Here is a 21,969-nt window from a genome sequence, read left to right as displayed (position 1 = left end):
GAGTATGTTATATAGTGATGAAATGAATCTTGTTTGAGAGAAAGTCTCAACGTGTTGTCCTGGCTGTTCTGGAACTATGTAGACCAGGCTGGCCTCCAACTAAACAGATAGGCCTGCCTCCTGAGTGCTGGGACTAAAGGCATGAGCGCACACACCCAGCAAATGTGTTTTGTTTTTATTTGTTTGTTAGATAAACCACTGTTTTGTTTGGCTTGTTGGGTCACAAATGTTTAGAAACATTGTCAATTGTCACAACAAAGTGGAAATGTACTGTAATGAGCTGGATGATCTTGAGGTTGAAGGTTTTTTATTTGTTTTTTGGTTGTTCTCTTTTAGGAGATTGTTTAAGACAGAATATCAGAAGGTCCTAGAACTCACTAGGCACCTAGGCTGGCCTCAGACTCACAGGAACCCTCTTAGTTCTGCCCCTAAGTGCTAGGATGCAATGGTGGGTCAGTTATCCCCGGCAGAGAGCTAAGAGTGGAAATTGACTTCAGCCTCTTGAGACTTCGAGTCCTGTGCTACATGGCACTAGACCCTGACAGCTTCCCTTTCAAAGGAATCAAAGTGGGAGTCGCGTTTCAGTGAAAGGTTAACTCAAAGGGGAGATTGTGTTTAGGGGAAGAAGGCGTTACTAATAGTTCCCATGCAAATGGAGTTAGGGCTTAGAAATGGTCATTGATTGTTGTCTATATTTTTATTAAATTCCCTTAATATTTATGCTTTTGGCTTTTTGGGTGGTGGTGGGTGGATGGGTGCATTTGTGTGTTTGTGGGGGGTGGGTGGGGGGGGTGTTTGTGTGTGTGTGTGATGTTTCTAAGCTAAAGAAAAGCCTGGAAGAAACCTGGTTTTGTTTTCAATGTATAAGAGTTGATGATACAATAACAAATTTTGCGATGATTGAGTCATTGTGAATAGGTTTTGTGTGTTATAAAGCAATTTTAAGTGGGGTGTGTTAGTGCATGCTTTTAATCCTAGCATTTGGGAGGGAGAGGCAGGTGGATGAGGTCAGCCTGGTCTACAGAGTAAGTTCCAAGACACTAGGGCTACACAGAGAATCCATGTCTCGAAAACCCAACCAACCAAAGTTAATACTGCCAGAAGTGGTGGCCAAGGCCTTTAACCTCAGCATTCAGGAGGCAGAGGCAGGTGGAAATCTGAGTTTGAGGTCAGCCTGGTCTACATATAGTGAGTTCCAGAGCAGCTAGGACTGTAGAGAGACCATCTCAGAAACATAAATAAAATAAATAAAAGACCAAACACTAGCCGGGCAGTGGTGGCGCACGCCTTTAATCCCAGCACTCGGGAAGCAGAGGCAGGCGGAACTCTGAGTTCGAGACCAGCCTGGTCTACAAGAGCTAGTTCCAGGACAGGCTCCAAAACCACAGAGAAACCTTGTCTCGAAAAACCAAAAAAAAAAAAAAAAAAAAGACCAAACACTAGCCCCAAGAGACACAGCAATAAGAAGGCACTGCTCGCTGCAACTGTTAGTAAAAGGCAAAATGGCCTGAGCACAGGGTGACTGTTCTTCACACATGTTTGTGAGAGTCAGTTCTCTCCTTCTGCCATGCGGTCCTGGGGATTGCACTCCTATCATCTGGTTTGCGGGCAAGTGCCTGCTAAGGCGAATCACCAGCCATGTTTTTCTTTACAGTCTGTGGAGTGAATGCTTACCTCTGAGCAAAGTGCCTATGTCCTGTTTTCATGTCCACTCCTGCCCCCTAGTAATCTAGATGTTTATAGTTTTCTTTTTTGTAGTGTCTCTTTTTCTTTTTTGAGATAGCCTTGTAGTGTAGCCCCAACTGGTCTGCAACTCGATATTGTAAATCGATATTGTAAATCAAACCGGCCTCAAACTTAGTGTTCTTCCTGCCTCTGCCTCTCTGGGCTGGGGTGACAGGCGTGTGCCACCATGCCTAGCTAGAGATGCTTAGAATTTTCGTGTCCTTTGCGTATAAGAAGTGGTTCCAGTCTGGAAAAGGCTTCCAATTAAAGTTAGTGGGTGAAAGCAGTGGAAATAACTCCTCAGACACGTGGCTGCCCTTGTTCCGCAGGGCGTTATGACCTAGGCAAGCCCAGCGCAGTCTGCCAAGATTGAGAGAGTGGCAACCCTCCCCGAGATGCACATTGCAATCACTGTAGATATGGAAGCAACCATCAAGGTGTGGAACTGTCACGACAGGGATGCTCTGGCGTCTAACGCCATGTCCGCTTCCTGTGGGTTGCTGGAAGCTGTCCTTACAAAGGATGGCCCATTCATCTTGGTAAGTGACCCCCCATATCTAGAGTAGGCATACAGAACAAAACACTGGCCAGTTTGAGGTCCCATCACTGTCAAAACTGTCTGTCTTCTCGGAGTCTGCAAGCCTGAGAGTCAGTCACAGCACACGGACAAAGGACAGCTGACCTAACCTCATGTACCTTTCCTAAGCTACCTTGTCTTTCTTTTAGTTTGGTTTGGCTTTTCAAGACAAGGTCTCTTTGTGTAGCCTGGCTGTCCTAGAACTTGGTTTGTAGACCAGGCTGGCCTGGAACTCAGAGATCCTCCTGACTCTCTCTGTCTCTCAAATGTTGGGATTAAAGATGTGTGCTACCCTCACTATGCTCTTAAGCCGTTCTTTTAAAAATTTAAAAAATTTTTCTGGAGGCTTGGGGCGAGATGTCTCAGTGAGTAGGGGTGTTTGCTGTGCAAGCATGAAGACCTGAGTTCAAATCCCTGGCAATCACATGAAAAGTGGGTAATAAAAAGTACCTAAGTGTGCAGCGGCCCCAATGCTGTTGGTGTTGGAAACAAAAGGGTGACGGGGTTTGCTGGCTGCTAGTCAGCCTTGCTCCATGCTCAATAAGAGACTACCTCAAGGGAAAAAGGTGGAGACCGAGGGAGCAGGATGCCTGACATGTACGCACAGGTGTGCACATCCACATACCCATGCACAAATATACATACAACACACAATTTTTCTAAGTGATTTTACACTTTTGTGGTGTGGGACAATGGTCTGTATTCTGTCAATTATATTTTAAATAAACATGGATTGGACAGTAACCAGGCAGGAAGTATAGGCAGGACAACCAGACAGGAAGTAGAGGTGGGTCAATGAGAACAGAAGAATTCTGGGAAGAAGGAAGTCATTCCTCAGCAGTCCTGGCCCAGTAATAGAGCAAGCAAGCTGTGACTGCCTCGCTGAAAAAAGTAGTGAGTCATGTGCCTAACATAGACAAGAATAATGGGCTAATATGTTATAAGAGTTAATAAAAGTCCTGAGCTAATGGGCCAATCAGTTTATAACTAATGTAGACCTCAGTGTGATTTCTTTGGGACTTAACAATTGCGGGAACCAGGCTGGACAGAAAACCTCAGACAACATTTTTGCTTCTTTCAAATGTTTATTATTTTTAATGTTTTATTTATTCTGGTTTATGTGTATTGGGTGTTTTGCTTGCATGTGCATCTGCATGAAAGTGTCAGATCCCCTGGCACTGGGGTCACAGACAGTTGTGGACTGTCATGTGGGTGCAGGGAATTGAACCCAGGTCCTCTGCAAGAACAGCCAGTGCCCTTAACCACTGAGCCATCTCTCTAGCACTCCAATATTTACTAATGTGGACTCCATAATTTGGACAGAGATAGTGGAGAGAAAACTGTGAATTTTATCAGATAATAAGGAAAAAGGATAATGTTGACACCCCAGTGAGTCGTTGGGGAAGAGTGGTTTAGGACTTAGAAAATCTCCCTCCTCATATATGTGTGTGTGTTTGAGTCAAAGTCATATGATGTAGTCCTGGCTGGCCTGGAACTCACTGTGTAGACCATGCTATCTTCAAACTCAGATTAGCCTGCCTCTATTTCCTGAGTGCTGGGGTTAAAGACATATGCTACCATGCATTGTTTTGTTTTGGGGTTTTTGTTTGTTTTTTTTGAGAAGGGTTTCTCTGTGTAGCCCAGGCTGTCCTGCAACTCACTATGTAGAAACTCACCAGGTTGGCCTCTAACCGAGAGACCCACCACAGCCTCTGCCATGTATTGTGATTAAAGGTGTGAAACACCACCACCCAGCCCCGTAAAAGTCTCTTTAAAAAAATGTGTAGCCAGGCAGTAGTAGCACATGCCTTTAATGCCAGCACTTGGGAAGCAAAGGCAGGCAGAACTGATTTGAGGCCTGGTTGTTCCGCCTATACTTCCTGCCTGGCTACTGGTCAATTGACGTTTTATTAAAACAATACAATTGACAGGGTACAAGGCCATTGTCCCACAACACATTCATATCATGTATTAGGCACTGGGTTCTAATGTTCTTTCTCGGTACAGGTGTCTTTCCAGTGTTCGGGCTGTTATTGATTGTTCAAACTGTCATTGTCATAGTCTGCTTTTCCACGGTCAAGGCCATGGATCTGTCAGTCTACTGGACTGTCTTCATGGTCTTTACCAGGTTAGAGTCCCATGGAAGTAGGGTATGATTCAGAAGTTGCCCACCTACTTTGTGTTTTGCATGGAGCAGTTCATAAAGTTGCAGTCTTCCGGTTACCATGTTACATCGAGAGCCTAGGATGGATGGGATTGTGTTTTCAAGCAAGTCATCTCTATTCATCTATAACATGCAAGGCATCCAGCTACAGAGATTTGAAGGCTGCTTGCAAAGGACCACGAAATTACTAGTGGTATGTCTGGGGTGCCTCCTTTCCAGTGGTGGGTTTTTGTTGTTGTTTTTGTTTTTTGTTTTTTTTTTTTGAGACAGGTTTTTCTGTAGCTCTGGAGCCTGTCCTGGAACTAGTTCTTGTAGACCAGGCTGGCCTCGAACTCACAGAGAGCCGCCTGTCCTTGCCTCCCAGAGTGCTGGGATTAAAGGCGTGCGCCACCACCACCTGTATGGATTTACATTTTTTAGCTTATGACTGTTGGGACATGTACATATGCATGCTCATGCAGAGGCCAGAGGCCAGCTTTCCGGAGTTAGTACTTTCCTCCTTCCACAGACTCGGAGTACCAGGCTCACTAGCAAGTGCCTTTACCTGATGGGCCATCCCACGGGCCCTTTCCCTATATTTTGATGTGACTTTGACTCCTGTTCACTCACATCTGGGTGTCCTTTGAAGGATCCCTTCCCCGTCATCTCTGCGTTTACTGATGGTTCTTTGGATGTGCACACACGGGAGGAGAGAAGGCTATATCTCAGGAAGTGTTACCGCCTACAAAACGAGACACGTGGGACCAACAAGGTAAGCTCTGCTTTGAAATTAAACTCTACCTTAATAATAATATAAAAAAACCTTCTGAATAAAAATACATTTTACTTTCTGTAAAAAGATATGACTAGGTGTATGATCCCAGCCACACATAAAAGCTGGTATTGTGTTGTGTGTGCAGAGGAGGGAAGAGGAGAAATGGGGAGAGACAGAAGCTGCCTCTTTGAGAGGGAGATGGGAAGAGACTCAGGCTGGAAGCTGAAGATCACCTTGCCTTGAATGGGGGAGGAAGTGGGCGTGGCCTGTCTCTTAAAGGGACAGAGCAGACCATTACATACCTTTAATCCTAGCACTTGGGAGGCAGAGGCAGAGGCAGAGGCAGAGGCAGATGCAGATGGGTCTCTTGTCAGTTCCAGGACAGCCAGGGCTGTTACAGAGAAACACCCTGTCTTGTGTGTGTGGGGGGGGAGGGGAGGGGGATTGCTAGTCTTGTTACTGTGGCACATACAGCTACCTGTCAGCAGTTTGTCTCCCACAGTAGAACCCAGACTGTGCCTTCCTAGTTTGTCTTTAATGGCAGGATGGGCCTCTGAGTTCTGTGCCCACTTGGGTTGCTTCATTCATGGAATTGGGCTTTTTTTTTTTTTTTTTTTTTTTTTTTTTTTTTTTAATCTCCTTTGGCTAACTTTTCCCATGAGTTTTACTTGCCTTCATCCAAATTATTTTCACTGAACAAGGTGTGCTGGCACATGTCCAGTTCCTAGCTCTGAGCACACCGAGGCAAGGATTGATTGCAAGTTTCAGGCCATCTTGGACAATTTAGTGAAACACCTCCTTACCCTACTCCCAATCTCCAAAAGAACAGAAAAAGTTTACTTTGAATTGTTGTCTTTTGTTTTGTTTTGTTTTGAGACGGGGTCTCTCTGTATAGGCCTGGCTGTCCTGGTACTCACACTGTAGACCAGGCTAGCCTTAAACTCAGAGATCCACCTTCCTCTGTCTCCTGAGTGCTGGGTTTAAGGTGTAGGCCACCATTGCCCATCCCGAGTCCATTTTCAACAAGGGCCAACAGCACTTGACAACTTACCAATATAATTTATATTACATGTATGACTCAGTGATATTTTCTCCCTATGGATATGGGAGCATACACCTATAATTTCACCACTCAGGAAACTAAGGCAGAAGGATTACCTCAAGTTTGAAACCAGCCTAGGCTACATTCCAATTCAATGCTGACCTACACAGTGAAACCTTACTTTAAATTTTTTTCCCACTCTGTAGGCTTTCTCTTTGTTTTGTTTTTGTTTTGTTGTTTTTCCCCACTTTGTAGATAAGCTTTTTAGCTTGATTCACTCTCATTCCCCAATTCCTGGTTTGGTCGCCTGTGTTTGGGGTCCTAGCCCAGAGTCATAAAACATTTTCTATAGATTTGCTTTTAGTTGTTTCCAAGTTTTGGGTCTGATCTTATCTTGAATCTGTTCTGAGATAATTATTGAATTACTGATTAGTGGGTGGTACATGGATGTGGTGTTTAGCTAACTTCCTCCATACCGTTTATTGGAGAGACTATTGTTTCCCTTAACCCGGTCAACCATGAATGTGTGGGTTCTGTGACTGGGCTTTGATGGACCCGTTTCTATGGCAATACCATTCTGCTTTACACACAGTAGCTTCGCGGGATGCATTTTAAAATCTAGTATTGTGATAACTCTTAGTTTTGTTGTTTTGGTCAAGAAGGCCTTTGCTATTTAAAGTGTGTGTGTGTGTTGGTTGTTTCGAGACATCCTTTATATCCCAGGCTGGCCTGGAAATTGCTATGTAGCCAAGGCTAGCCTAAAGTTTTATGTATCCAAAGATTGCCTTGAACTCCTGATCTTGCTGCCTCACTCAGTCTCGGTCTTTTAATTTGTTGTGGGGGCTGCGGGCCTCTTCCCACAGCCCGGCTTATGTCTGTAGTGGGAGCTGCGGTGGGCTGCGTTCCAGCCGCCCCGGCTCCCGGCTCCCGGCTCCCGCATGGCTTCCTGCCACCCAGCTAGCTTATGCCCCGAAATAACAACACACAAGCTGTATTCTTTTAAACACTGCCTGGCCCATTTCTATTCATGTGTGTAGCACCTTGAGGTGCGCTTACCAGGAAGATTCTAGCCTATGTCCATCCTGGGTCGGAGCTTCATCGCATCTGCTCTGGAGCACACCAGCATGGCATGGCGTCTGAGCTCACTTCCTCTTCCGCCCAGCATTCTGTTCTGTTTACTCCACCTACCTATGTTCTAACCTATGAGGGCCAAGCAGTTTCTTTATTTTTTTAACCAATGACCTTCCTCCGTCATTAATTGTCATCAGTTTATTCTCTTTCAGGATCTGAAAAGGGCTTCGCTGTTCCTTCTGCCATCTGTTGATGTGCTGAGAGAGCTATCGTCACTGGAGTCTGCCACTCGTAGATCCAGGTGTCATGTCCCTCTGATTTCAAGTTTTTTGTTCAGTGTTGTGTGTCATCCTCCTTCTCCCCCATGACAGGGTTTCTCTGTAGTTCTGGTTGTCCTGGAATTCACTCTGTAGACCAGGCTGACCTTGAACTCTGAGATCTGCCTGCCTCTGCTTTCAGAGTGCTGGGATTAAAGTTGGTGGTGTGACAAATTTTGTTCAGTTTTTAGAAATTTGATTATGATGTATCTAGTGTGAATATTTGAAATTTAATGTGTTTGGGCTTTATCAGCTTTTGCCTCTGTAGATTTACCAATTTGGGGGAGGTATTTGTCTTTCTTGTGCTGGGGGAGTGAATCTGGATCTTGCACATGTAAAGTATGAATTCTGCTAATGAACTTTACCTTTAGGGCATTTTGCTGTGTTCTTAACATGCCTGGTGTGGGGAGAGGGAAGGGTTGCTTTTTTTTTTTTCTAAACTTAGTGCAGAGGAAGAAATGGATGACAGGGCTCCCGGGTCTGCAGGGCCAGGAGCAGGGAAGGTGTGGACTTGGATTTGCACTTACGGGGCAGGTCTGACATTTATGAGCTCCTGAGAGAGCATGGTAGATATGCCCCTCCATGATTGACAGGACTGCGCCGCACCGTCTCCACGTCACCTGATGGGAAAGGACACATTGATGCTTCTACTATATCCACTTTGAGTAGACCAAGTATAGCCAAGGGAGCAGAATTCAATTTTAAATGAATTTATAAATTAAAAATCTTTTTTTTTGTCTGTTTGAGTCAAAGTCTCACTGTATAGCCTAGACTAACCTCAGACTGCCTCAAACTCATCTGTTTTCCTGCCTCAGCCTCTAAGTTGATGTGATTTAAGGCATGCGACATCACACCGGGCTTCTCCCATTGCTAAGTTCAGATAGCCCTGTCAGAGAACTAAACTATGGCAGAGGCCTAGCACAGGAGGCTGGGATTGGCACTCGTGCTAGGAAGGCTACCTTTGCCAATGTGTGCAGCTATACAAAAGTGATCTGAGTTGGCTCAGCAGGTAAGGCAGTTGCCACCAAGCTGGCAGCCTGAGCTGAGTCTCTGGATCTTGCTTAGATGGAGAGAGCTGATTCCCACAGGCTATTCTTTAATACACACGCCGTGAATAAATAAATAACTTAGCTTTTTTTGTCTTTTTTGAGACAGGGTTTCTGTGTTGCTTTGAAGTCTCTCCTGGAACTAGCTCTTGTAGACCAGGATGGCCTCTGCCTCCCGAGTTCTGGGATTAAAGGCGTGTGTCACCACTGCCTGGCAAATTCTTAAGTTTTAAATGTTTAGGACTGTGAATAAAGAGCCGGCATCAGTTGGTGCTGCCCCTCCCACCTGTGCACTGACGTCTTATTTGTTTTTTTCGCCTTTGGCAGTATTATCTCCAAAACACAGTGCGATAATGTGAGTATAGCTTGAGTGATGAGTTTCGGATGCCCCTTTCTGTAGGCATATATTTTGAAAGTCTGCTCCTGAAAACTAATTGAATGGGCTGTGTGTCCTCTTCCTTATTATAATAAACCTCTATTTGCAAGGCCAAACTTGTGATTTTTAGTGTTGCTAAGAAGTGATGAGGACAGATGTGGTGCACACGCCTTTAATCCCAGCACTCAGGAGGCAGAGGCAGGCGGATCTCTGAGTTCGAGGGCAGCCTGGTCTGGCTACATAAAGAGACCCTGTCTCCGAAACAAAACCCATGGCTAGATGTATATGCAGTTTGTCAATCTGTCATCCCATTGATTCTAGAGTTGACCAGGTTGTGTGGGCAGATGTCTACCTTTCTGTGCCTATCGCTATAGAAGCTGGGCTCAGATGAAGAGCGTTACTTTCCTGGATAATAAAGCACCTTTTAAGCCAAGCAATGGTGGTGCATGCCTCTAACCCCAGCACTTGGGAGGCAGAGGCAAAGGCAGATCGATCTCTCAAGTTTGAGGCCAACATCATCTACAGAGTGAGTTCCAGGAGAGACAGGGGTACATAGAAAAGCCCTGTCTTGAAAAACAAAATAGGCACTTTTCAAATTATTTGAGATTGTAATAAAACTCTACCATCTCCCCCTTCTTCCTTCAAGCCTTCCTATATATCCCCCCACTCTCTTTTAAATTCTTAGCCTCCTTTTTTCACACTATTTTTTAAATTAAGCCTGCTCATAGTAACATACCTCCACCAGCAGGGCCACACCTCCTAATCCTTCCAAAATAGTTCCAGCTAGGGACCATGTATTCAAACACTTGAACCAGGGGTGGGGAGGAGATTCTTATTCAAGTTGCAACACGTGCACACACACGCATGCACACCACACGCATCCACATACAAAAAGTTCATGACTAAGTTACTTGGGAGGTGAAAACAAAAGGGTCCTCAGCGTATGGTGACCAAGGTTAGCGTGGGTTATATGACACCCTGTTGCTAAAGAAATAAGACCAAGGCAGTTAAGACCATAGCTGCTCTTCCAGATGTCCTGGGTTCAATTTCCGGTACCCACATGGCAGCTCACAACTGAAAATCCAGTTCCTGGGGATCCAACGTTCTCTTCTGGCCTCCAAGGGCCCTACATGCTTCTGGTGCACAGACACGCCGTCTGACAAAACAAGGCCTCTGGGTGTCTAGGGAAGGGTGGCACATGTCTGCAGTCCCAGTACCCAGGAGGCTGAGCCTGGTCACAGGGAGTTCAAGGCAGCCTGGACTTGCAACACCCTAAAAGTAAATGAGGCTAGTAAGGATAAATTTTCTGAGTTGGGGAATGAAAATAATACAAAGTGAAAAAAGCAGGCAAAACAATGTCTTCATATCTTCATAGAAGTCCAAGGAATTTCACAATGAAATTCAGGGTTTCTGACAAATTAGAGTCCTCATCAGAACTGAGATGCCAGACTCCTAGAAAAGCAATGCTCCTGGAGATGAGCTGAGGGGACTCTTGCCACTGGAAGCGAGTGATGGTGGCGGCTTGCTCAGACAGAACAAAACCAGAAATGACTCTCCAAAATTCAAACAGTAAGGACACTCATTCTTGGCACTGGGCTTCCTGCTAGTTGAAGTCCCAGTATGATAGAGGCCCTACAGATTAACCTGAGGATTTTATGAAAACACCATTTGAAGCTGTGTCAGATGTCTCAGTGAGAGCACTACAGGCAAGCCCTATGACTTGAGTGTCTACTCCCTGGGCCCCACCTGGTGGGAAGATCTCTAACTCTGAAGCTGCTCTCTCGGCTCCACTTGCACGTTCCGGCCTGAGTGTGAACATTTGCTGTCTTCACTACCCATACACAGACTGGCCTCAAAAGAATTAGAGAAGCCACAGGAATGAAACCCGATTGGAATCTTAGCATCTATGTAGCCATCCTGTAGATGAGGATGCTTATGTCCACTTCTGATCCGCTGGTCCAGGTCAGTCCAGGTTCTTCCTCAGTCACAGAAGCCCGCCAGCCGGCACCTGCCAGGAGTCACTGATCAAAGCCTTGCCTCCTGTGTGTGGTTGATATTCTCCCACTGCACTCATGTGCGTGCATCGGGCTGACTGAGGGGGAATTCTGGGATTTCTCAGCTCGGCACTCCAGAATGCCTGGGGCTTCAAGCTGTAGAATACAGAGAATCAATCCATGCCATCCCTTTATTAAAGCTCTTGACCAGATAACCATTTAGTAACATTTAAAATAGCATAGGGAAGCCGGACAGTGGTGGCGCACGCCTTTAATCCCAGCACTTGGGAGGCAGAGTCAGGCGGATCTCTGTGAGTTCGAGACCAGCCTGGTCTACAAGAGCTAGTTCCAGGACAGGCTCCAAAACCACAGAGAAACCCTGTCTCGAAAAACCTAAATAAATAAATAAATAAATAAAATAGCATAGGGAGGGGCTGGAGAGAAGGCTCAGCAGCTAAGAACATTTGCTGACCTTGCAGAGGTTTTAGGTCCTAGCCCTGCAGTTCACAGCCTTCTGGATCACCTGTAACTCCAGTTCTGGGCGATCCAACACTGTTGTAGGAACCCTCTTGTTCGTTCTCGGTTGCCCAGACTCAAAATAACTGCACAGAAACTGTATTAATTAAATCACTGCTTGTCCTATTAGCTTATGCATATTTCTAGCTCACTCTTATCTCCTAAATTAACCCGGTTCTATTATTATATTTTACCATGATGCTCATGGCCTATTGGCAAGGTTTCAACTGGCAGCTCACGTCTTTCCCCTCTGGTGGCTACATGGCATTTCCTGCCTCTGCCGCCTTCCTCCCAGCATTCAGTTTGGTCTTCCCCACCTAGCTCCATTCTGTCCTATCACAGGTCAAGACAGCTTCTTTATTCATTAACCAATAAAAGCAACACATATACAGAAGGACTTCCCACACCACAACATCCTCTCCAAGCTCCTCTGGTACAAGGCAGGCACATGGTATACATACATTCAGAACACACATTTCAATTTCAAAAATGAAGAACCACATACCTATAAAATTAACTTTTAAAAAATGGTCCTCACTTTAAAGAGTATAAGTAAATGGTTTAAAGCTATAGATCTGAGTACCCTTGCCTGTGAGTGTGCACAGGGAGTGTACCAGAGAGCCATGTTGTTGTTTCCCTCTCTTGCTCTATGTCTTTAAAAACAGTTATTACGTTTATGGGGGGGGGGTAACATGCATGTTACAGTGCATATGTGAAAGTCAGAAGACAGCTTGCAGGAGTAGGTTCTCTCCTACCTTTTGGGTTCCAGAGGCTTTTACTTCCTGGGCCATCTTGCTAGCCCCTCCAATTTTTTTTTTGAGACAGGATATCTCATTGAGCTTGGAGTCACCCTTTCCTCTAGGCTGGCTGACCAGCGAAGCCCACGCATGGGGGTTAAGGACACACTGCAGGGGATCTGAACTCCTGCTTCACTTCATGGCAGCTCTGCACTCATTGAGCCAACTCCCCAGCCCCAGATTTGACTAGTGTATTCTGTACGGTAACATTCCACAGGAAAAGCCATTCTATATCATATAAACTTTGTGTTAAAGGCACTTTGGGACGATCTGAACCTGCTCCTACCACATAGAAGCATGGTCTGAAGTTGTCTTTTACCTATTGGCATCCATTATTTCATGGTAAACAATCTGAAAATCTTAAGTGGAAAGTTCTGGAACTTAGGCTGGGGATATGGTAAAGTGCTTGCCTAGCATGGCCAAAACCCTGGATTTGATCCCTATCGACACGCGCACACACACACACACACACACACACACACACACACACACACACACAGAGTGTAAAGTTTTACCCTGCAGGTGGGAGAGATGACTCAACACTTGCACTCTTGCAGACAGCCTAGGTTTGATTCCCAACACCCATAGAGTGGCTCACAATGGTCTAACTTCAGTCCGTAGTTTCAGAGAATCTGACCCAATGCCCTCTTCTGACCCCTGTGGGCACTACATACATATGGTACACAGACATGCATGTAGGTTAAAGGTTAAAAACCTTTAACCTGCTGGGCATAGTGGCATACATCTTTAATCCTAGCACTCAGGAAGCAGAAGCAGGTGGATCTCTCTGAGTTCAAGGCCAGCCTGGTCTACAGAGAAAATTCCAGGAGAGCTAATTCTTTGTAGGAAACCTTGTCTCAAAAATAGTAAAACAAAAAAGTAAATCTTAAAATTATGCTGGGTTGATGTAGTAAAACAAGCTTTCAATCCCAGCAATCAGGAGGCAGAGGCAGGTGGATGTCTGAGTTCAAGGCCAGCCTGTTTCACAGAGTGAATTCCAGGATAGCCAAACAGTACACAGAAAAACCTGTCTCAAAAATAAAAAATGGGCTGGAGAGATGACTCACTGGCTGTTCTTCAAGAGGTCCTGAATTCAATTTTCAGCAACCACATGGTGGCTCACAACCATCAGTAAGGCACCCTCTTCTGGCCTGCAGGCATACATGCAGACAGAACACTGTACACATAATAATTGTTTAAAATAAAATAAAAGTATACTCTATTGGTTACTTTTCTCATTGATATAACAAAACATCTGAAAAAGTACCTCAGGGGACAGTTTATTTGGGCTAATGGTCTACAGGGAGACAGTCCATCATAATGGCATCATGGTGGCGGAGTGTGAAGAAGTTGCTTACAGTGTGTCTATAGTCCAGCAGAGCAGACACTCTCTTGCTCCTTTGTCCCTTTTTAGTCAGTTCATGGGATTGTGCTGCCTGGATTCAGGGTGGGTCTCCCCCCTCAGATACACCTCTCAGGAAACAACATCAGACTTGCCTAGAGGTATCCAGATAAGCTGACTGTGAACATTAACCCACCACCCACATTCTAAGCAGTGTTGAAAACTTGCTTGGTTTCATCCAGGGCATGAATCACCCTTTTGTCCAACATGTGCCCACTCTATACACTACCCCTTCATTAGTCGCCTAGTGGCTGCCTGCCTTCTGGGACAAACTGTCACAGTGTATCAGTCAGTGTCAATGAACACAGCCGAGAGCATGAAGAGCAGCGTCCTCATCAAACAAAGGAGCTGTGAGGATTTATTCAGGGCTTCTGTACGAACTCACAAGGGAAGGCACTTAAGGGTCAGGCACATTTTTGAGTATGCTCAGTTTAAAGTCCTAATCCAGGAGAGACGGGCTCGGGTCTGTATTTCTGGGTGAGCTCAGCTCAGTGAGCACATGGTCAAAGGATATGAAGGTAAACAAAAGACTTCTGCTTTCTTTCCAAAGCGTTTTTGCTGAAACAAAAGGACCTTTTCAAGGCACCTGAAGGTGGCTGCCTTGTTTTGTCGCTAACAGCAGGGCCACAGGCGGGGTGCCTCCACTGTATGACTCACAAACCAGTTTCGCTTTGTTTGTACTGTCTGGCTAGATTATCTATCTATCTATCTATCTATCTATCTATCTATCTATCTATCTATAATTTTATTTTTTATTGAGCTCTACATTTTTCTCTGCTCCCCTCCCTGCCTCTCCCCTCCCCTTCAACCCCTCTTCCAAGGTTCCCATGCTCCCAATTTACTCAGGAGATCTTGTCTTTTTCTACTTCCCATGTAGATTAGATCCATGTATGTCTCTCTTAGGGTCCTCATTGTTGTCTAGGTTCTCTGGGATTGTGATTTTTAGGCTTGTTTTCTTTGCTTTATGTTTAAAAACCATTTATGAGTAAGTACCTATGATGATTGTCTTTCTGTATCTGGGTTACCTCACTCAAAATGATGTTTTCTAGCTTCATCCATTTGCCTGCAAAATTCAAAATATTTTTTTTCTGCTGTGTAGTACTCCATTGTGTAAATGTACCACATTTTCCTTACCAGTTCTTCAGTCAAAGGGCATTTAGGTTGTTTCCAGGTACTGGCTATGACAAACAAAGCTGCTATGAACACAGTTGTGCACATGTCCCAAAAGTGGTATTGCTGGGTCTTGAGGAAGGTTGTTTCCTAATTTTCTGAGAAATCGCCACACTGACATCCAAAGGGGTTGTACCAGCTTGCATTCCCACCAGCAATACAGAAGTGTTCCCTTTACCCCACAACCTCTCCAGCACAAGTTGTCATCAGTGTTTTTGATCTTGGCTATTCTTACAGGAGTAAGATGGAATCTCAGAGTTGTTTTGATGTGCATTTCTCTGATGACTAAGGATGTTGAGCATTTCCTTAAGTGTCTTTCAGCCATTTTAGATTCCTCTGTTGAGAGTTTTCTATTTAGGTCTGTACTCCATTTTTTTTGTTGGATTATTTGTTCTTTTGATTACCAGTTTCTTGAATTCTTTGTATATTTTGGAAATCAGAGCTCTGTCTTATGTGGGGTTGGTGAAGATCTTTTCCCATTCTGTAGGCTGTTATTTTGTCTTGTTGACCGTGTCCTTTGCTTTACAGAAGCTTTTCAGATTCAGGAGGTCCCATTTATTAATTGTTTCTCTCAGTGTCTGTGCTACTGGGGTCATATTTAGAAAGTGGTCTCCTGTGTCAATGCATTCGAGTGTACTTCCCACTTTCTCTTCTATGAGGTTCAGTGTGGCTGGCTTTATGCTGAGATCTTTGATCCATTTGGATTTAAGTTTTGTGCATGGTGATAGATATGGGTCTATTTTCATTCTTCATGTTGATGTCCATGGATTTTCTTTTCCCTCCATTTTGATTTGGTTTGAGGATGTTTTGGTAGGGCTGTTGGAGACAGAACTTACTATGTGACCCAATGTACTGGTGGGTACAAGAATTCTCCTGCCTCAGCCTGCTGAATGCCGAGGTTTATAGTCAAGAGCTGCCATTACCAGGATGTCTTTCATTTTAAAAAAGCTTAGAAGTATTGTAATTATGTGTATGGGGGTAGCATATGCACATGACTGTGGGTGGCCTTGAGCCCAGGGATCTCCCTGGAGCTGTGGTTACCAGTGCTTGTAGATTTACAGGTGGATGTCAGTACTGGGCAACAAATTCTTGTCCTCTTCTCAGCGGTGTGTGCTCCTAATCCATGAACCATCTCTCCAGCCCCATTAAAGGTTTTTTTATACTTTATTTTTATTTTATATGCATTGGTGGTTTTTGCCTTCATGTGTATCTGTGTGAGTGTGTCAGAACCTCTGGAGCTGGAGTTACAGTTGCAAGCTGCTATATGGGCGCTGGGAATTGAACCTTGGTCCTCTGGAAGAGCAGCCAGTGCTCTTAACTGCTGAGCCATCTCTCCACCCCCCCCCCATTAAAACTTAATTACTGTTTTTAATTGATTGGGGGCAGACCTGACATGGTGCATGTGTGGAAGTCAGAGGGCAACTTTTGAAAGTTGGTTTCCTCCTCCTACAATGTGGGTCCTAGAAGTTGAACTCAGATTGTGAGTCGTGGTTGCAAGCACCTTTACTCTCTGAGCAGGAGAGTTGTCACCTGCTCTGTCTGTCTGTCTGTCTGTCTTTTTTTTTTTAATGACAAAATTCTGCAGTGATAGTTAATTTAAGTTTTTTTTTTTTTGTCATTTTGTTTTTGCTTTTGTTTTTTTGAGACAGGGTTTCTTTGGGCAGCCTTGGTTGTCCTGGAATTCACTCTGTAGACCAGGCTGACCTCAAACTCACAAAGATCCGCCTGCCTCTGCCTCCCTGAGTGCTGGGCTTAAAGGTATGCACCACCACTGCCCAGTTGACAGTTAATATAAATTTTCTAATTTTTCTGACTGTTGATTTCCTGTGGATTTGGATATAGATGAGTGTTTCAACTAGAAATAGAGATGCATCTTATGTCCTTTTAAGCATACTATAACATGCAGGGATTCAACGTGACCTGACTGTAGCCATAGCTACTGTTGTCTGGTCTCCTCCCTTTGTTCTCCATTGGATGATAGCTAATTGGAATACATGAAGCTTTAGACCCTGCACCTGGTGCCAACAGTGCCAGGAACCATCCTGACATCTTTGATATTAGCTTGAGAAAAGCAGGCATTAGCTTAAGTTGTGTTTGTCCTCCCTCCAGAAGCTCCCTTCTGCTCGCACAGACTGGGGGGGGTCCACTGGTCTCGTTGCTACCCACAAACATGCTTCTGCAGGTAAGAAGTCCCCCAACAAATGGCAGTCTGAAATCCTGGTTTGTCTGCCTTTTTCCGGGGTCTCATGGCATTTGCAGTCTTTCTACACACCATGGTCCTTTCTCCACATGATGGCTATGCACCAGTAATTTAATACTGATTGCAACAGCAGGAGAATCAGAAATTAGCCCTACTTAAAGTTATTAGTCTTGTGTCAGACCAGTTGTTCAGAGAATTGAGGACAATGGAAATGACTTCAATAGTCAATATTTAAAAACAAGGCAAAGTAAGCTGGCTATGGTGGCACACACTTTTAATCCCAGTACTTGGGAGGCAGAGGCAGATCTCCGAGGTGCCAGGGCTACAGAGAGAAACCCTATCTGGAAACAAAAGATACAAGGCAAAGTGGCTGAAGGGAAATGCCCTTCTGCACTTGCAGTACCTAGAAATGGTATCTGCAGTTAGATGTTACCTCAGTTTGTCAACTTTATACAAGCTAGAGTTACCTGGGGAAGTCCTTCAACGTCCCCTGAGGGGACGACAGTAAGGCATTTTCTTGATTGATGATTGATGTGGGAGGGACCACCCCACTGTGGGTGCTTCCACTCCCACCCCACTTCTGTCCCCAGGGCAGTATCCCGAGTGATGTAAGAAAGCAAGCCGGGCAAGCTCATGGTACTGGTCTCTGACCTCTGCTTCAGTTCCTGCCTCTAGGTTCCTGCCTTGACTTCCCTGATGATGAATGGACTGTGACCTGCAAGCCAAATAAACGTTTTCTTCCCAGGTTGCTTTTGATTACAGTGTTTATCACAGCCATAGCAACCTAACTGGGACAGCTTAGCAACTGTCTTACCAGGGACTTTCCTATGGCCATGTGAACTCTGAGAAGGACATCCTGAGAGCAATTCTCTGGGTGGCTGGCACTCAGTAAATGCTTCTCCTCATAGCAAATGATGAGACTGGACCTCTGTGGTCTAAGACATCTGCTGACCTTGGGCTGTATCTGCTGGCAAGGCTGTATGAGTTTTCTTCGGCTGACTGGGCTCAGAAAGAAAACAGTTGTACTGACAAGGTAATAAATGACAACCATTTGATTGAGCTCCCTTTTTTTTTTTTTTTTTTTTTTGTTTTGGTTTTTCGAGACAGGGTTTCTCTGTGGTTTTGGAGCCTGTCCTGGAGCTAGCTCTTGTAGACCAGGCTGGTCTCGAACTCAGAGATCCGCCTGCCTCTGCCTCCCGAGTGCTGGAATTAAAGGCGTGCGCCACCACCGCCCGGCTTTTTTTTTTTTTTGGTTGATTGAGTTCCCTTGACACTGAAAAAAATCCCACCAAGAGAGTGGCGGTGGCACATGCCTTTAATCCCAGCACTCAGGAGGCAGAGACAGGCGGATCTCTGTGAGTTTGAGGACAGCTTGAGCTACAAAGCAAGTTACAGGACAGCCAGAGCTGTTATACAGAGAAACCCTGTCTCAAAGAACAAAAACAAAAATCCTATTGAGAATGCCACTTACTATGAAGCCAGATGCTTGTGTGCATTTGAGGCTTCTTTGCTTTTTAAAAGGGCAGACGTGGCCCGCTGAGATGCCTGATGACCTGTTTTTGATCGGACCCACGTGGTGGAAGAGAACTGACTCCCTCTGACCACATGAGCATGGTGACAAGTTCTGCTTAGAGCCTGAAAAAGCCAACCAGGCAAGGGACAGGTGGTGCATGACAAAGAATTTTATTGATGAGCTAGCTGTTCACAAAATGACCAGTCAGAGGACAAGGTTGCCGGGAATTGGATTATTTTCTAGAAACAGGTAACTGGAGACCGGGTGGCACGTTCTCATGGGTGATGTCGGTGACCAGGTATGCAGACCTGACCTCATTAATGGTCACAGATGTTTTTCAGTTCTGCAGATCTCAAGAAAAACAGTAATTCTTTTTGTCCAAATGACTGTTTCTTCAGGTTGTCCTTACTGATTAGTTGTGCAGAGTTCCTGGCATATTACACAGTGGACAGACTAGACAGGTAGCTGCCCAGGGCCTGTTCTGGCCCAGCAAACACACAGTGGTAGCACAGTACTTTGGAGGCAGAGGCAGGTGGATCTTTGAGTTCAAAGCCAGCCTGGCTTACAGCATGAGTTCCAGGACAGCCAGGGATATGCACAGAGAAACCCTGTCTTGAAAACAAAACCACTTCACCTGATTACTGTAGAAGAAAAGGCCAGGCAGAGTTAAATATGAAGCCAGGCATACTGAGAGGAAGGAGGAGGAAAGGAGAGAGGGAGGGAGGGAGGGAGGGAGGGAGTGGTAGTGGGAGAAAGAGTTAGATTTTAATGTTCAGTTTCAGAGTTACAAACTCAGCTTATGACAGAAAAGTCCTAAGGACAGAAGGGCTCCCTGTGTAGTATGTGATGGGGACATTGAATCTCAACGAGGACCCAGGTCTCAGTTTCTGCCCTTCCATGTGATCAATGTGGCTACCTTAGGAGGACTCAATGTGGAACTTAGACTTTCTGCTCCCTCCCCTTCCTCATCTTCTGAGAAACCTGTGTGGAGTGGATCAGCCAGCAGGCCTGGTCTCTTGGCAAGGAGAACCTGGAGAGGACCTGGGTTCTGTCCTTGCAGGGAAAACTTTCCCATGGTGACTTCTCTGGCAGGTGGTTAAGGCATGACTTATAGAAGCAGGGGCTGAGGCTGCTTAGTCTGTTCTGTGTGGCCACTGCCAGGTGAAAGACCAGTTCTTACACTCTCAGTCCGTGGGGATTTCTACCAGGGCTCCCTTCTTCCAGGGTGACCACACACACATACATCACACATGTGTGCTGTTACATTTGAACACAATGAGGAGCCTGGGAGGAAGTGGCACTATACATGGGGCTCCAAATGCCGGCATGTACCTCAGTGGGGGGTGAGGCATGCAGGTGTATACTGGCTTTCACATCCCTGGGGGTGGCCTGTGCCTTTGACCCATAGATGAAGCTATAGACCGAGAACCTGTCTTCCGTAGTTGGAAGCTTGCTGCTGTTCTTGGATCTCAGCCTGGAGAGACAGCATGGGGGCACCGCCAGCTCTGAACGTTGACATTTCTAAGGTCCTCCAGGTAGAGTGTGTGGTTCCTCCCAAGGAGAACCAGGACATTGGGGAGAGGGAGGGTCCTAAAAACCAGGAGACTTGGGGCCAACTCTTGCTATGGCTGGAACAGTCTTGCACAGAGACCCTGCTGGTCACTTACAGAGTTGGCGTGAAAGGTGCTCATGTTGGTCCCATCATTTGTCTTTTCCATTGCTTTTCCTCTCTGCCCTCAGACAACCTGAAAGAAGTCCGGCAAGTGGGAAGAGCATCCTCCTGTCATGACCACCTGCAGCAGATGCGGTGCCTGCGCATCACCCCTTCAGTTGCTGTAGACGCATTGCCCCGTCAGCTGTGGTAGACGCATCACCCCTTCAGATGCGGTAGATGCATCGGTGTCCGTGCATTGCCCCTGCAGCTGCAGTTTTCCACTCGCCTCAGCTGCCTGCTTTTGTCTCTTCAAGCTCAATGCTGGGGACAGCTGCCCCAGCTCTGGAACAGAGCCCTGGACTGAGGAAGCTGCAGTTCACACTCCCTCTCTAACGCCCGCCATCTGTGAAGTGGCTCTGATCAAACTGTCCTTTCCTGGTACATACCACCAATGCCCTACCTGGACCTGACCAATCTAGTGGTTGTTACCTCATTAAACCCGTCCAGATGCCAGCTTAAGAGGTCACTCAACACAGGATGGCCCCCACCATGCGCCAGAATGCTGCTTCCCTTCTCTGAAGATATCCAGCCACTCAGGGAAGTGAAATTAGAACCCGGGTCTCTTAACTCCCATGGCAGGGCATGGGCCTTATGTCTGGGAAGGCAGTGAAGTTTGGGGTGGAGGGAAGGTTCAAGCAAGAGGAGCTGAATCCTCCTGGTAGCAAACATTCACCATGGTAGTGAAGCATCCTGGTATCACCAACCTATCTAACCACAAGCCTGAGCCAAGAGCATGGTGTCAGCTTCCCTGCCCACCAGAGCCGTGACAAGTAGAGACAGGCTGCAGGCAACAGAAGCAATGGTGGCCCCTTCTGTGGGCGACTTTCAGCTTCTCTCTTCCCACCCTTCCACCAATGTACCATCACTACCACTGCTGGGAAGGCACAACGGTTTTCCTACTGGCTACTCACTGCTACAGGATCATTTTCTGTCCTGAGCTGGGATGCTCCCAGAGGCCAGAGGTGTCACATCTCCTGGAGCTGCAGTTACAGGCGGTTGTAAGTCACCTAATATGGGCGCTGAGGACCAAGCTACTCTGGAAGAACAGTTAAGTGCTTGTAACTGCACAGCCATCGCAATTCTACACTATGGCCAGAAGATGGCAGTATGAAGCCAGACACCAGCCATGGGACAGCACATTCCTTTTTATGCAGGTTCTCTGTGGGGTAGACAGCTCATATGTCTCAGGAACAGGTCCTCCAGATAATCCAAGCACTTCTGCCTCCCCCAACCATCTTGGAGCCAAGGAAGAAATTTTCTTTCAAACACCACCTTCAATTTCTGGTAAGTTTGGAATGGGATAAACTATAACTTTTTTTTTTTGAAAAGATCCCTGTCCACCCTTGACTGGTTTAGAATTAACTGTGTAGACCAGGCTAGCCTTGAACTTGGAGTAACTGTCCTACCTCTGCCCCTCAAATGCTTGGACTACAGGTATGCACCACTATGCCTGGCAAGAACAGACACCTTAAAATAATGAGCTGGGCAGTGATGGTGGTGTACTACTTTAATCCCAGCACTCAGGAGGCAGATGCAGGCAGATCTCTAAGTTCCGAGACAGCCAGGGCTACACAAAGAAATCCAGTCTTGA

General features: G+C 45.8%; 1 protein-coding gene across 1 annotated transcript in view; it reads left to right on the top strand.

Moving 5' to 3' along the window:
* The window catches only part of Fbxw12 (F-box and WD repeat domain containing 12), a 29,594-nt gene extending 8,936 nt beyond the window's left edge, over positions 1-20,658 (top strand). Inside the window, exon 5 of the mRNA XM_057768450.1 lies at positions 20,405-20,658. Coding sequence (XP_057624433.1) covers positions 20,405-20,413 — 9 coding nt within the window. The 3' untranslated portion in view covers positions 20,414-20,658. The remainder of the gene's footprint in view (positions 1-20,404) is intronic.
* Positions 20,659-21,969: the final 1,311 nt, after the last annotated feature.

Source organism: Chionomys nivalis, chromosome 4, assembly GCF_950005125.1.
Source record: "Chionomys nivalis chromosome 4, mChiNiv1.1, whole genome shotgun sequence".
Taxonomy (NCBI): Eukaryota; Metazoa; Chordata; class Mammalia; order Rodentia; family Cricetidae; genus Chionomys; species Chionomys nivalis.
This window is presented reverse-complemented; position numbering and strand designations above follow the sequence as displayed.